Here is a 17,273-nt window from a genome sequence, read left to right as displayed (position 1 = left end):
TGAGCCATAGCCTTCTCAGCTACAAAGAGGGAAGAGAGACTAGATGATTTATCTTTCCTCATGCACCTTCCAAATTCTGGGAGTCTTCGACTCATTTCTTGTCTCAGATGTACCAAGGGCCTAAGCCACCTCACAATGGGCTCACTCAGTGGCAGGGGTTGGGTGGATTATAAATGGTCCATAGCACACTAGCTCTGTTTTCTCAGATTCATTCAGGCAGCCAATTCAGCATGTTGGAGCACATACACTTGGCATTGGAACTATGTGTAGATTGTTTACAATAAAAGAGAAGCAAAACTTAATCGGGACTTAGAAACACAAAAGGTCTGGGTCTCTCCAAGGCAACCTTTCACGTGGAAGCAGTGGTGTGGCAGGCACTCTAATGTCCCATCTGGGTTTCTGGAAAGGAGCTGCTGCCTTGGCTGGTGTCACCCGCCATGGTGTGACCATGGAAGACAGTCTGCACCAGGGGCAGTGGGGAGGACTAGGCAGATGAGGGGCTCATGACATCAGCAAGGGTGCAGATGTGACTACACGTTCCAACTCCTTCTCCTGCAAATCCTGGATGTTTTGTTTTTTACATTATAACAATCTGTAACTGTTCCTAATTAAGAGACACATATGCAGCAATCCCTTCAGCCTTTTGGTACTAAGGATTGTTGTGCTGTGGCATGCATGTGGCAGGACTTCCTGAGACATCTCTGAGGCCACCTCACTGGGTCAGCTCGCTCACCTGACTCCTTTGTCCTCTTGCCAAAGCAAGTCTCTAATGCCATCAAGTAGGGGATGGGCCCAGGAGGGGTTTGTGGACTCTCTGGACTATACCAACAGATTAGGCTATATCCATCTTTATAATAGGCCTATAGCTCAGAAGAAACCCAGCCTCCTCTGAAAAGTACATTAAGCTTATGTTGGATCTGTTTTTACTAATAACTGGCTAGACACTGTTCCCTAAGCAAAACGCCTCATGGAAGCTTTTATTCCTTTGATTTCTTTTTTATCTGACAGCAATTTTTTTTCCTAAAAGGAGCAGTTGTTTTCTGTCCCCAGAGCCTATTCAGTTTCAGTTGTAGCGTGGGAGTGAATGAGAAATGTTATTTATTGCACAAACACTTCTATACAGAGTTGTACTTATTTAGATCGAGCTTATAGAGATATCCTCCTACATCAGGAAAATAAAAGGAAGTTTAGGGGTTTCAGGGGTTTTGAAGCAGATGCACCAAAAATGCTTACATGTTGTCTCCCAAATTGGCTTTCTAGAATAAATCTTCATATTGGCAAATTCATTTCTTTCATATTAACTCATGTAATATATTTTTATTTTTCTAGAGTTGAATGATGATAGAACTTTGATCCTTTGAAAATTCCTTCATAATGTATTTCCCAAATGTAGCACATAGTTATAATTAACAGGAATTTCATATATTTTGAAATTTTGCCTGAATGACTCAACATAAATTTAGTTTGGTGTTTTATATAAGCATATTTTGAATAATCTTTCAAGTCATGGCAGCTTGTTTGACTTCCAAAGAGGGAAGTTATCTATGTATGTATGCATATGTGGATGTATGTACGCATCTATCTATCTATCTATTATCTATCTATCTATCTATCTATCTATCTATCTATCTATCTATCATCCATCTATGAATCTATCTATCTACAGCAGAGGTTCTCAACCAGGGGCGATTTGGCAGTGTCTGGAGACAATTTGGTTGGTGCAAAGTTGGTGGTGGGAGGGGGGTGTTACTGGCTGTAGTAGGTATAGGCCAGGGATGCTGCTAAATGCATAGAATAGCCCAGAACATGGAATTATATGACTGAAATATCAATAGTGCTGAGCTTGAGCACTAAAAGCCCTGGTATAAATGTGTTCCTCCTACACCACTGAGAGGCAAGAGCTCCATGATTCAGTGGAAGATGGACTTGCTGAGTCCAGGAAGGAAGGACCTGCTATTTAGAGCTGAGTCTATTTAGAGTAAAAGCCTCTTCAAGGAGTTAGCCTTCCAGGGTAAGTTGCTTAAAAAAGCCCACGTCTCTGCGTGAAGCCTATGAATGCCCTTTCCTGTCACCTTACCGTAATGACAGTTTACAGTACTTTTAGTTTAAGAAAAAAGGTAATATGTTGTAGTCTGAAAATTATAAAATTATATCTCAAAAAATTACCTGTTCTCATTAAATGTTCTTTCCTAACATGACAAACATGTCATTTCAGCTCATCACCCTCGAACTATGTGTTTCATTTTAGCTGCTCGTTCTCTATATGTGTCATTTCCCCTCTTCTCTAATTGTCGCTTTCCAAATCCCAAGGAAAGAGCATTTCAGACGTGTTATTTTTCTCTTCCTTTCATTCAGGAGACAAAGATGTTAGGGCTTCTAATGTCAAATCTCTTAAGATCAGAGTGGAGGGCATATTGTAAAGAAAGGACAGTTTCAATCACAAGCAGGTCTGGATGATACCCTTCATCAGTAGTAGAAGGAGAATCTATGTTGGCTTAGATGTGCACGTTGAAAAACGATGTGTAAGAAAAGAATGTGCTCTTAGTCCCTAGCTGATTTGCACTCATTCTTGGAGATAATGACAGGGCAGTGCTCCAACCCATCTCCATGATGGCTTGCTGCTCTGTGAGAGTGGACTTATCAGTGATATGGCTCTGGGTGGCTGTTGGGTGCCAGGCATGGGTGCGAGTACTTGGCACCATGCTTACTACAGAGCTAGCATGTATTGAGGGTTGGTTGCCACTTCATCATCCTTCCCATTTTATCTTTATCATTGCTGATCTGTTTTGATGCGAGACTGTGACAATTTACCTGAACTGATATGGGTGCCCCAAAACTCCTTGCTTTTAACAGAATGAAATCACATCTGAAGCACCTCTAACAAGTGCTATTTTATTTTGAAATACATCATTTGATAAAATTTCATATCTTAAGTCTCAAGAGGCTCAGAAAAGATAGGCTACTTCATCTGGTTACCTTTGGACTGGAGTTCTAAAGCAGACTCCAGTTTTGCACACTGTAACTCCTTTGCAAAAGTGAAACTCATATTTTTAATGTTATAACCCAGGGACAATGAGCATTTGCTCATCCATTGTCCATTACAGTGCTTTGTGCTTGGGCAGGGATTGTGGGCTGGCGGGCAGATGAGTCTCTGGCTCTCCGTTTTCCTCCCTAGCCCATCCTCCACCTTCATGCTCAGCATCTCTTGTTCCTACAGAAGCTATACTCTTCCCTCGTCTTGATTTGCAGTCCCATTACCTGTTTCTCTGCCCAACCTGAATGTTTTGGTCAATGGGAATATTGTAGAATTCCTTCCATTCTTAAGGACCCCAACCTTCTGCCTGCTCTGAAGTTCTTGGTCCTGGTGAGCCTGTACTTGGCTTCCTTATATCAGCTCCATGGTTGCTGCTTATCAGTGCAATAGGCCTTACCTCATGCTTCTTGGTTCCTTTGCAAATTCATACATGCATAGAGCTGGGTATGCAGTTGTCACTCAGTAAATATTGAGTGAATGAGAGACTCTAAACTCAGCTGGACCTTCAGGTTTCTTGTCAGGTTTATCCATACTGAGCCAACTTCTATGAAATTAACCCATAATCTTTCTACTCTTCAATTTCAAAATTTCAATTATCATGTCTTTTCCTTCCTCCCCATTTGTTTGACTCAAAAAATACAGACTGTGAAATTTGATACACCCTCAAATCTATGTTTTCTTTATCTTGAAATCTCACCATTTGTTCAGGTGATAAGCACTCCTTTTTAAAGAAGGCCTGTTTCCTTTCTTGCACTTTCTTTACTGGGACCCTAATAGCTTCTCACCTCAGTTTTCTCTGGATTTTCTTCCAGTTCCTCTCTCTTTTTTTATTCATTTATTTATTTATTATTATTATTTAGAGACAAAGTCTTGCTCTGTTGCCTAGGCAGGAGTCCAGTGGCACCTTCTTAGCTCTCTGCAGACTTGAGCTTCTGGGCTAATGCAATCCTCCTGCTTCAGCCACCCAAGTAGCTAAGACTACAGACACACACTACTATGCCTGGCTAATTTTTATTTTTATTTTTTGTAAAGACAAAATCTCATTATATTTCCCAGGTTGGTCTCGAACTCCTGACCTCAGGTGATCCACCCGCCTCAGCCTCCCAAAGTGCTGGGATTACAGGCATGAGCCACCATGCCTGGCCAGGTGTCTTAAACTTAATGTGCACACACACACACACACACACACACACAAATGATTCTAATCTCATCTAAACAAAATCCATCTACTGATTATCCTATTAAAAAGAATGGCATCACTATCCTTGAAGTCACTTACATTATCTGTCTTAAGTCCATCTGTGTCTCTTTGCTCTGTGTTCCCAAAATTTAGCAGATTATAACAACCACTCTTTTATTATATTTTGCATTTGTGGGGTCAGGAATTTGGGCAGTGCTCAACTGAGAGATTCTTTTGCTTTCATAATATCTACTGAAATTACTCAATGGGTTTCAGCTTTACTCATGGCTGGAGAGTTGGGCTCATGTGTGACCCATCAACTAGAGCACCTAAATGTGTTCTCTCTAGTATGGCCATCTCAGGGTGGTTGGACTTCTGACCTAGTGTCTCAGTGTCTTAAAGAATGTGTTCTAAGCTACAGGATGTAGCAACTGCCAGGCTTTTAGGGCCTGGGCTTGGAAACTAGCACAACGTGACCTCTGTTGTATTCAAATCAGCAGAGCAGTCACTGAGCCAATCCAGATTCCAGGTGGGGAACATAGATCCACCTCTCAATGTGAGGAATGCCCGAATCTGTGGCCATCTTTAATTTGCCATAGTTTCCATTACCCACAGTTATTGTGTACTATGTTTGCCTTTTGATTCACATTGACACCCCTAAAGTCACTGCTTCATTTATTTCTCTTCTTAACAATCGTAATGGCTTTAAATTGACTTTTCCATTTCTATGCTCTCATCTGCCTAATTTCCTAGGTACACTATTGTGATAATGGTCTTATTAATATTAATAACATCTTCTAACATTAATGTACTAAGATAACTTGTTGCCTGAAAATAAAGACCTCACACCTTAGTGTAGTTTGCCTTCCATGTCTTAACCTACTCTGTAAGCTCTTCCCAATACTTCCCTTTAAATTTCCTGGATCAAGTACAGCACACCATTCCTAAAACATGTTGCATACCTCTTCCTCTTGCCCCTCCAGTGTGCCTTTTCATCCTCTTCCCTGGGGATGGAATGTCCTTCCAGAAACCTCCATCTGTTTAAATCCTCTTTATCCTCCAGCATTACACTCAGATTTGAGCCCCTCCATGGACCCGTCATAGATCCTTCTCTGTAGCAGTCGTACTCTCCCTTGACTTCCACAGCACTCCCGTTCTTTTTACGTTTTGCTTAAAAAGCTTGGATTATAGTTATTTTTAAAGGCCTATATTACTTTAATGCTTGTTAATCATTTAAATTGTTCATAATCTTTAAAGTTTCCCAGCATAGTACTTTTATTTCACCCAGTAGGTGCTCGATATAGATTTTGTTTGATTCACACTTGATCTCTAGCCAGATATTTTGCAGGCAGATTATCTACAATTTTAAAAGGTTATCCTGCATCACTAAATACAGAATTTAGCAAATCATGATGTTTTTTTTAAAGTTGGGTAGCATAATATTCATCAATTTATTAGTAAAAGACAATGGCCATGGCCTTCTTAGAACTAAATATTTTAAATGTTAAAAAGGGATGGGCAGGTATTTGTAGGGTTTCCACATACAGACCTGTGTTTGCCCAAGGGGTTAGGACAGGTGGCCAAGGGAAATCCAGCCAATCCCAACTATTAATCTGCATTCCTTAGTAGTGAGTGTGACAACAGTACAGCTTACGCTTGAGCATTTCTCATTTAAAACAAATGGGCTATGCCATGCAATTATTGGGAGAATGAGAGGTCTGTATTGAGACACACGCACTCACGCATGCATTCATACACACAGCCTGGGATATGACCTAGAAAAATATGCTGCTCGAAGCCCTCCAAGCTCTCCTGTATCTCCACAAAGTGTAAACTTAAAGTTAGTGAGGGAGTTTTACCAGAAGACCACCCACCGGAAAACGAACTCACGGTCATCTGATTCTTCTCTTTTGTGTGTTTTAGGCACTTTCCACACATGAGGAGAAGAAGAGCTTCTGTTTAGAAGACACGTGCCCAGAGTCAGAGGCCCCTTGCGCACCATGAAGGGAACCTGTGTTATAGCATGGCTGTTCTCAAGCCTGGGGCTGTGGAGACTCGCCCGCCCAGAGGCCCAGGGTACAACTCAGTGCCAGAGAGTCGAGCATCCAGTCATCTCCTATAAAGGTAAGGGACCAGCACACACTGATTGCAAAGCCGTCATTTAAATGCACGTTCTGTGTTTAGTGATAGAAGATAATAGAGCATTACAAATGCTGTATAATCCAGTGACTCTTGTTTTAGACATAGTTTAAAATAAAGGTAAAACTACAAAAGCCTCTATCGTTAGAATTTCATATCCAGAAACGGATTACTACCTCAAGAGGGATCTAAGACAGGATTACCAAGGTAAAAAATCTCATTATTTCTGGTCACCTTTATTTAACAGGTACTGCAGGCCTCCTAAGTGTTTGAACCAAAGGATAAAAATGTGACCATAAAAAGAACAACAAAACCAAGGAAAGCCTAAAATTCTTCACTACGGCATCTTCTTGCAAAGCCTTAGTCTTGCCACAAACTTACCCGTTGGTTTCTATCTAGCATTGCATGGTAGCAGAATTAATTTAATGTCCCAAGTATCTCTATGGATTGGTAGGATTAAATAATTAATCTGTATATCCACTCATTTATTCTTTCATTCATTGAAATTTATTTAAGGTCATTCACACCCGGGGCACTCAAGCATTCAGAGTGGAAAAGAAAATAGACTTTGTCCCTGTCCTCAAGGAATTATATTATCAGGCTAAATGTGATGAATCAGACATTGTATTTCAGTAATTCATGCAACAAGTGGTTTTATATTTTGTTGTTTTTAAAACTTTGTATCAAACACTTTCAAATATCTACAGAAATAGAATAGTCTAAGGAGCATAAAAACAGAAATAGTCTAAGGAACATGCAGCCCCACACTTATCAATTCATGGCCCATCCCCATCCTTTTTCATCTAAATTTCCACTCATGCTTCATCTCATACCCATTAAATTATTTTGGAGGAAATTTTAAAAAATCAAATAATTTTATCCATCAGATTTCAGTTTATAATGCTCAAAGATAAGGAATTCAGTACCATTATCACAACAAACAAACTAACAAACAATAAATGATTTCATGACATCATCAAGCACCCAGTGGGCATTGAGAGATCTTTCCTGGGTTCATAAATATTTCGGCATCTTTTGGCCAGTTAAGTCAAATCAGGATTTAAGTAAATTCCATACACTGCCATTGGTTGGTATATTTCTTGAGTCTCTTTTAATATTTTACTTTTATTTCATACCCTTTGCAAATTACAGAAACCAAGTTCTTTGTCCTGGACAGTTTCCCACAGTCTGGAGTTTGCTCGTCGTGTTCTGATTGTGTGGTTCAAATGTTCCTCTTTCTAAAGATGTCTGTAAATTCCTAGTAATCTCAAGACACCTGCTGAGATCCAGGTTTGGATCTTTCTGTCTTGACCGTGTCGTGGGTAGTGCTGCGTACTTCCTTCAGGAGGCAGAGCATATCCAGCTGGGAAATGATCAGTCATTGATGATCATGGCCTCAATCTACTGATTCACCCATGGGTACAAAACTGGGATTTTCTCATTTTATTATTTTGCTCATTTAGTGGTTAGAATACTTCTATACAAACTATCTTTCCTTCATCAACTCTTTGCATATCCTGAAGGTACACCTTATGCAGGAAAGGCAAAACAAATGGTCCCTGCCCCCCACCAATTTATACTTCTATTTTTTTTAAATACACAAGTAGGTTGGTTCTTTAACATCCCACATGTCATTCATTTGTCATCCAAAGGGGATGAATAAGTGTTGTTTGCCTTTTTCTTATTTTGATTATTATAATTATTATTAATACATGAATTTCAACATATTTGATGTATTTTAATCCATGTAGTTTACATCCTTGTACATGGTGAAATTATAGCATTTTAAGCCCAGAGTAGCCTCTTTAGAGTAGCTTCTGGACTCTTCTGACTCCATCCAAGTCATCTTTGAGAGCTTCTTTAGTTTCTGGGTTGACAAGATATTCCTATTCCTTTTACTTATTTCCTTCCACAGACCTGGGAATCACTCATTTCTGTATGCTTTGAGCACCAAAGGTGCCCACAGGTCTTCTCAGTGGATAGTGCTAAGAAAAGCATTTTTAAAATATACCATAAGCTTCTCCTGGTACTCCCAACTCATCTCCAGGACTCTAGGGTCTTTGTTAACCTTTCCCATCTTAGTGTCTGTTTCTTCCTTGCACAAAATCTTAAGTCTCTGCTGACCAACCTAATGATTTCTTTGCCTTTTTTCTTTAGTACACACTCAGTCATTTTAGAATAACAGCTCCATGCAAACTTAGTTGTTTTTGATTATTGAAAAATCTTTAAAATGACTTTTTTCTCTCTCTCTTTTTTTTGGTCCTCACGTATATATTTCACTGGAAAATTCTAGTGAAATTAGCAGAATTACTGCTTTAAAATCAGTAGAAATAAATTAATAATTTCTGCATGGTTATGGCACCAACCCAAGACCCAGTTACTATCATTTGTTTAATTTTTCTATTGATTTTTAGAAATTCTTAAAATTGACATTAAGTTATTATGCAGTGTTTCAAAGTCAAATGATTGAAGCAAAAGGTGTTCAAAGGAATCTAGCTTCGCTTCCTGTTTTATTGATCCTATTCTAGAGCTCTTTCTGTATTTAGCTATTTATCTATATTTTATGGGTTAGGCTACTTTTGTAAAAGAAGCAAAGCAACACACACACACATACAAATATATATTTATATTCCATTTTCTTAGATGAAAGGTGGCAATTATATAGACTTGTATCTGTGTAGCATTATTTTAACCTAATGATATATGCTGGAGCCTACTCTCTAGAAGAGTGTAGAGATTTATGTCATTCTTTTTTTTTTTCAGTAGCTACATAGCTTCCACTATGTGATGAGCCCTAACCTAATCAAAAACTCCTTATTGAGAGATGCTTAGGTTATTTTCTGTCATTTGTGACCATGGATAGTGTTTCAGTGAGTAATGCCTCCTGTAAACATTATTTAATATTTTTGCAAGTGTACCGTTGAAAGAGATTATTAGAATTGGGATTTCTGGGCCAAAGGGTGAATGCATATGTGGTTTTGTAAATGTTGCCCAATTCTCTTTCACAGGGGTTGCACCACTTTGCATTCTAGTTGCCCTGGGTATGAATACCTGTTCCTCTGCTGCCTTTCCTGCAGAGTACACCATCAGGCTTTGGGATCTGGACCAAACTCAGTGCATAAATGGCATCTCAGTGTATTTTTATTTGCACGTTTTTAATTCTGAGTGAAACTTCAATGAACACTTAAGAGAAGCCTGTTGTGTACAGGGTCTTTACTAGATATTGAGGAGGTCAAGAAGATGCTCAGTTCCTATTAAAAGGGTTTAGACTATTTTTAGGAATGTGAACCAAAAGGGCCATTGCATAACATTCTGTGAAGGGTCCTAACAGGTGCCTGTGTTGGGTGCTGCAGAGCCTAGGAGAGGGGCTCTAAGCCCACATCCTGGGCTGTAGGATGGTGTTTGAGGAAGGTTTCTGGGATGAAGCCATGCCAGAGCTGCAGCCCAAGTGATTGTTAGAAGGTGTTTACAAAACTTATGAAAGGAGAGGTTTCCAGGGAGACGAAAAGAGCAAGTGATAAGCCCTGAAGTGAGAGAGGGAGCATTGCAGGTCCTGGCAAGCTTCACGTACAGGAAGTCAGGACATCTTATTTTAAGATATGGAGGAGGAGTTAGAGGGCATGAGGCTCACATGGCAAGTGGGGATTCAGAGGTGCCTGGCATTGGAAGGCATCTGAACAAGTTTATCCTCTATCTGGAGGATGACAAAATGCTGGCAGGGACAGCCCATTCTAAGGCTGCTACTGAGACCAACGGGAGGAGGAACTGCATTAAGGAAAGGGAGGCAGAAATGTAGAGAAGAGATAGATTCTGGAAATTGGAAAGGAGTGTGGTTGAAGATTCAGTAGTTGTAGAGCAGGAGCGAGAAGGAAACCCTGACTGCAGTCCCCACATTTTTGGCTATTAATTCCATATAGAATCAAGAAGAGAAAGCAGATATGAGGGGTGTGGTGATTTTAGATGGAAAAGGCTGAGTTCCTGTGAGCCACCAGATGGAATTATCTAGTTGAGAGCAAGCCTTTCTGAGAACCAAGAAAGGGGATATTTTCAAGAGGGCTGTGTCCAGCAGAGCGTCAGATACTGCAGTGTTCAAGGCAGGTGTGTGCCAGAAGGAAGAGTGACACACTTGTCCTGGTCTTCCTGGGACTTTTCTGGTTGCTTCTGTTCTGGGAAAGCCGGGACAATTGGTCACTTTCCGAGAAATTCTGTCAGCAGTACTGTATTACCTGCTTAGGGCTGCTGTAACAAATTACTGCACACTAGATGGCTTAAAACAACCTAATTGTCTCTTCTCACAGTTCTGGAGGCCAGAAGTCCAAAATTACGGTGTTTGCAGGTCTGTGTTCTCTCTGAAGAACTGTTCTCTGCTTCCTCCTAGCTTCTCATGATTGTCAGCAATGTTTGGCATTCCTTGGCTCATGGATGCATCACTCCAGTCTCTTAGTCTGTAGTCTCATGGTATCCTCCCTCTGTGTCCCTGCCTTTTGGTCTTCTCTTTTTATAAGGACATAAGTCATGTTGAACTTAGGGCTAACCTTAATCCAGTATGACCTCATCTTAAACAATTCATCTGCAAAAGTGCTGTTTCCAAATACGGTCACATTCGGAAGTACCTGTGTGTTTAGGACTTCAGTATATCTTTTGGGAGGACACATAAAATGCAGCATTTATCAGAGCAGTTTCAATGCAGGGTCGGGGGAAGAAATCAGATGGTGATATATGTGGGGATATATCAAAGGTTAGGGACTAGATGATAGATATAAAAGGAGAGAATTCATGTCAGTCATGCAGGGACATAAGGGCAGGGAACAGCTTTTCAAAGAGCATGACTTAACCATCCTCAAATGGCGATGGGAAGGAATGAGGTGAAGGAAGAGGCTAAAGAGAGAGAAGAGGGGAGAGATGATTGTTTAAGCAGAGACCCCGGTGCTGTAGGAGGGCATAGCAACTGGGAACAGGTGCCCAGTAAAGTTATAGGAAGCCAACTCCACCTCCAGTGAGCCTGGAGGGCAGGAGGCCAAAGCACCCAGGATGCAGGAAAGCTGGTGGGTGGGAGTGGATGCGGGAGAGGAAGGAGTTCCTGAAGATCTCTGTCTTGGCTGAAGAGGAGTAGGCAGGCCCCAGGCCAAGAGTACAGGGCCTTCGACAGGAAGTGCTTCTCTGAGGAGGGAATAAAACTATTTCTCTCTCTCTCTCTGTCACACACACACACACACACACACACACACACACACACACACACACACGAGATGTCTTGTGATATTATGGGCCCAGTCAGGCCTTGAAATGGCTCATGTTACCGCTGAACAAGTGGCCTCTGTGACTCCCTGTGAACACTTTTTTGTAAGGCACCATTCCAAGAAACTTTGAGAAAGTAGGATGAAACACTGACTAGGGAAATAAAGGGAGAATCAGATAATCTTGACTTCAAATCCTGATTTCCATGCACATAGTATTATGCACTGGAGGCATTCTGCACAGGATGCTACTGATGAAGGACTGGATGGTAACGGAACGTCTTCATGCAACTTAACATTTTCTGTCAGAGTCTTGATCTGATATACCTGGCTAGGCAGAAGATGCTGGTAGAATCTTTTTTTTTTTTTCCAGCCTCTGTGAAATATTTGCCACTGCAGGCTGCTCCTGTCTAGTGGAGTTCATTGCACAACACGCTTTAACAGCTTGCTGTGTTTGCAAGGTTACTTGCTTGACTGTATGTTCTGGAATATTTAGCCCTGATTGTGCAGTGGCTGCTAAAACACCCTGACCCATTACAGATGCACTGTTCAAACATATGTCCTTGTCATTTGTTTAAATGTCTATTCCAATAAAGAGGGGAAAAAAATAGTGACCCTTCAAGACAGCATGTTTCTCAGCATGCTTACTGAGTCTCAAAACCATCTCTGAAATTAGTTTTAAATGTTTAATGTCTACTTAAGGCGATGTGCCATATTCTGCTTTTGTTTATTGATTAAAGTTTACTCAGTATGCAGGCCATTTAGAGAGCATGCTCCTGTTATAGGAATGGGTTTGTGGGAAGCAATTTCACATTATTCACAAAGAAAGACCACCAGTGATGTGAGTCATGCTGTACTTTGCGTGGGTCCTTCATATGACTGATTTGGAGGCTTTTCTTCAGGGTGTTAGCCGGCAGCATTTAGCATTAATGCCCAAGATTACTCCTGCCTGCAGAATCAGGCAGGGCCCCATTGATTTCCATTCCCAGGTCCCAACGATCTTTATCTTTAACTCCTTAATGTTCCTGTAGAGTGTCCTCCTACTTATGGGTTTATTGATTGGCCTGAGAATTGTTCTGAGACTTAGGCAAGAGCTGCATGGACTTGTGATAGAGGATTTGCAACATTTAGCTCCAGTGGCTTGGGAAGGGCATGGGGGGAATTGAGATGACTGCTCCAGCTTGGGCCATCACCGGGACTGGGCTAGGGGGTTGCACTTGGTTTTCTGCTGCTTCCCTAAGGATCTTGGGTTTTAACAGCTGCCTTTATCCCCATATGTAGTCTTAGGTGACTGAAAAAACAGTGACTGAAAGTGACCAATTAGGATTTTAAACTTGGGTTTTATTCCCATATCACAGTATGAATGACTATTTTTTATGGATCCTATATTTTCCTTTCAAAACATATCATTATATTACATTATATTTATGTGTGTGTTGCATGCATTGCTTTGTTAAATGTTGACAGGAAGAATATCTGACATGTTTTGTAACTCTGATTTGGCTCTTTTTTGTATTCATTCACTGTGCCCCCAGCCTTTCTCCTAGTCTAAGAAGCTCTTTCTGCCCTTCTCTAATGTAGCCATGTGCATATTACATGCTGTCATAACTGCCCTTTTTGCCTGTTTTCCGGCCTCCTGTCACTCTTCCCTTGACGCCGTGCTGTCTTGTGGGCCACTGTACATTGCTCAGCCTGCCACCTGCTCCTCCTGCGGCTGGAGAAGGCGTAACATGGGCAGTGTCAAGCTACAACGAACTGTAACCTCTCAGAAGATGAAGGGGTGCTGTATGAGTGAAGGAGATGTTTCTGTGCTAGGCTCCATTTGTGTCCACAGCTCCATGTGTGTGACATGGCTCCATGCACGTGTGTCTCATGGCTCCATGCATATCCATGTCTCTATGTATGTGCCATCTACATGCCTCCCACAGCTCCATGTGTGTCTCATAGCTCCACGCATGTGTGTCTCATGGCTCCATGCATGTGCCATGGTACCATGTGTCTCCCACAGCTACATGCACATCTCATGGCTCTATGCTTGTCTATAATTCCATGCATGTCCCACAGTTCCAGCCATATCCATGTCTTTATGTGTGTCCATGTATCCATGCATAGCCCATCCCTCCATATGTGTCCAAGGTTCCAGGCATGTTAACAATTCCATGTATGTATGTCCCATGGCTCCATGTGTGTCCCATGGTTCCACACATATCCCATGTTTCCATGCATGTCCACATCTCCTTGCATGCCCCATGGCTCCACGCGTGTCCCACAGTTCCATGTGTGTGCATTGTGCATGGCTCCATGTGTGTCCCATGGCTCCATGCATGTCTCATGATGCTCTGTTTCCTCTCTGGGTTTTGGCTGTCTGGTGTCTAATGCACCAAGCAGTTGTGTGGAGTCATGGTACTGGCTGAGTTTAGCCTCTTCATTAGGATACAGCAACCTCATTGCCACAGAAGGGGCTGCAGTAGAGGATTCCTGGAGTCCCCGTGAGATTCCAGAGCTTTCTGAGTCTGAAAATATAAATCTTGGGCAAAATTGCTTCCAGTATTTCTCTCTGTTCATCTAGTCTCAGATCTACCGCTCTGACCTTTAGAAATCATAAATGTGTGTGATTGCATGATAATGTCCTACTTTCTCCAAGGAGGAATTAAGAACATTTATTTTAATTAGAAATAGATAGCATGACATTAATTTTAATATTTAGTTTTAATATTTTCATATGAATCTGATTAACATATAGGAAGACACTGCTAACTGTTGAAAACTGTCTTGAACTCAACATTTTCTCTGTAAACTAAAATTTACATAAACCAAGTGTGATCTTCACTTGTTTCACAATAGGATATGACTTCTCCTCCTAAGAGTTTACTTGGGGAGGAAACGTGCTGTTATGGATCCTTAAATATCCTTTGTTCCATGAATAATTTGTCTTTTCATTATCATGCATATGACTGGATGTTTTATGTGATATAATGTCAAAATCACATTGGCAAAATATTTTAATCTATTTGCAAAGGAACCAGCTAAGGTATAACCAACCACATTGCCTGCTTTTTACATTACAAAATGCATTTTGGGGTACATTTCTGATTTTAAAGTATATTGTCAGTTTTCTATCTGGAGAAATGAAATATTTTTAAAAAACCACTTTTCAATTCTATAATCTAGGTATGTAATGATTATTCATGAGTGCACAGAGATGTTAGGAGAAAATGCAGCATGTAACCACTATAAGTTATTAACAAAGAGAATTGGTTCTAATACTTAGATGGGACTTTAATGTTCTTATTGATCTTTGGCTGATGAGAGCTGAGAGGGTCCCTGTTGTGCATTTTTATAAGCAATAATTAGACTCTGATGAAAATGGTTTATTGAGTTTTGAAAATTATTAATAACTTTCATGTTACTTTTGCATTCTAGGGCCACTAATTAAATAATTTATAAGATTGAATATTTATATTTTATCTTCAGGTAAAATTTCAATTGTTTTTTGGTTAATGTATCTCAATAGGGAGATAGTTTTTATTATTTTAAGTTTTTGAGTGGATTGCTTGTAAGTAAAGTTGTGCAATGTGATTGAGTTAAAACTGGGAATACGAATTTGTAAAGTTACTGTTAGAATTCTGATTTAAAATAGTGTTTCCATTTGGCCTCAAATGGTATATTATTGAATTTATATTTATCTTTAAGTATATTATAATCTTTCTAAGCATTAAATGGGCAATTCATCTGTTTCTCATACTGAAGGTAGATAAAAATCCTTATTTTATGTACAGAGGAAGAGTTGGAGATTAAATGTGGGGTGAGTAAAGTTTTAATTAGGCAGTATCTTTCTTGGATTATGTCCTCCTGTCTTCTTTTTATATCAGCACAAGGTAAGCCACCTTGGTTACATTTGGGAGACAAAGCTTATGCCATCTTCAGCGGACAGCAGTGGTGATGTCTCTCTGTTACCAACACAACGACAGAAAAAGACTGCATGAAGGCTTCCAAATCTTATTTACTTTGGTTTTTAATTTAATCAACACTTTAAATTTGTATTTTCTTGAATCTTTTTTATTATTGACTAAAGAGAGGCTGGGAGGTAATCTCTAGCTTTAGGTAGAATTATTCTTTAATTTCTCTTTTGCTCTCCCAATTCCTTCATATGACTCAGGGGCAAGTCTAATCACACATGTTCCATGAGTGAGACAGTGTTCTTATTCATAATTAAGAGCCCTGGCAGACTCATGCTATCATCCACAGTGATGTTGCATGCTAACGCACCAAAATGAATGGATTCCTCTAATCCCCAGTGTAAAAAGTCCGGGTAACACTATTTGACCCATCCTACCTTGAAAATATGTCTGGGTGTGCCTTAGAGAGGCTGCAAACCCTGCTAACTAAAATCAATGAAGCAAGACCCTGACGCCAGGAACGGCTGAGCAGAGTGCTCATGGCAGCTCTCAGAAGGTGATTAACGGTTGTCATTCTCATTTGTATGTTTGATTTTTTGTGCCATTCAATTCTCTGGCTTCAGCACAGAGAATTACTTGTTTAAAGATGAAAGCAGAGGTCCAGTTCATTAATAATTCAGTCAATATTTATTGAGTGCTTATTATGTGCCAGAAATTGTTTTAGTTACTAGGGTTACCCCAGGAAGTAAAACAGAAATAAATCCTGGCCCACACTGAGTTTACATTTTATTAGGAGAGTCAGACAATAATAAGATATAAACATGTAGTAGAATTGGTTACATAGTGATAAGGGTTGAGGAAAAATATAAGGCAGGGAATGGGTTAAGTGAAGGAAGGGGTTCGTCTAATCACACATCTTCCATGAGTGATGGAACTTTCATCATGATAACCAGGTATACCTCTAAGCTCCTGCACTGCCATTTTTTTTCTTTGGTTTGTTCTGCAGGGAAATGTTGGAAGACCTACACTACAAGAACTCAAAACAATGATGTAATTGCACGAGGAAAACTATAAGGCAATGAACAGAAGCAGAGATCAGAAATAGGCCCACATATACATACATATTGTCAATTAACTCTTAGTGAAGAGGCTGTGGTAAATCAATGAGAAAATAGTAGTCTTCAACAAGTGGTACTGGAAAAATTGTACATCTCTCTGCAAAAAGTAAACTCTAAATATTGCTTCACACAGTATACAACAATTACCTGATAGGGATGCCAGACCTAAGGTTAAGAGCAAAAATTTAAAAACCTCTGGAAGAAAACATGTAAGAAATATTTCCAAAACTTTGAATTAGGAAAGATTTTTTAGCTAGAATATGAAAAGCACATACCAGAAAATTTTATAAATTGGACCACATTCAAATGAAAAGCATTTTCTCTTCGAAGACACCATTAAGAAAATGGATAAGCAAGCCATACACTCTGTGGGAATATTTGCAAAATATTTGACATACATACACACACACACACACAGATACACATATTTACCATATATATATATGTGGTCTTGTGTCCAGCATATATAAAGTCTTACAACTTAAGGAAACAATCTAATTTTTAAAAATGGACTAGCGATTTAGACATAACTGTGTAGTGAGATACCTCCACACACACTGCAGACTGACTAAAATTAGAAAGGCTGACAATACCAAGTGTTGGCAAGGATATGGCACAACTGGATATCTTCTTTTGTTGTTAATAATGCAGGATGATGATGCATGA

General features: G+C 40.0%; 1 protein-coding gene across 1 annotated transcript in view; it reads left to right on the top strand.

Annotated features, from left to right (window-relative positions):
- SEMA5A (semaphorin 5A) overlaps positions 1 to 17,273 on the top strand; it is a 502,481-nt gene that overhangs the window by 159,596 nt on the left and 325,612 nt on the right. The window contains exon 3 of the mRNA XM_003263156.3: positions 6,138 to 6,338. Coding sequence (XP_003263204.1) covers positions 6,215 to 6,338 — 124 coding nt within the window. The 5' untranslated portion in view covers positions 6,138 to 6,214. The remainder of the gene's footprint in view (positions 1 to 6,137; positions 6,339 to 17,273) is intronic.

Source organism: Nomascus leucogenys, chromosome 6 (assembly GCF_006542625.1).
Source record: "Nomascus leucogenys isolate Asia chromosome 6, Asia_NLE_v1, whole genome shotgun sequence".
NCBI classification, from domain to species: Eukaryota; Metazoa; Chordata; class Mammalia; order Primates; family Hylobatidae; genus Nomascus; species Nomascus leucogenys.
Note: the sequence above shows the minus strand (reverse complement) of the source record. Positions and strands in the feature narration are given on the sequence as shown.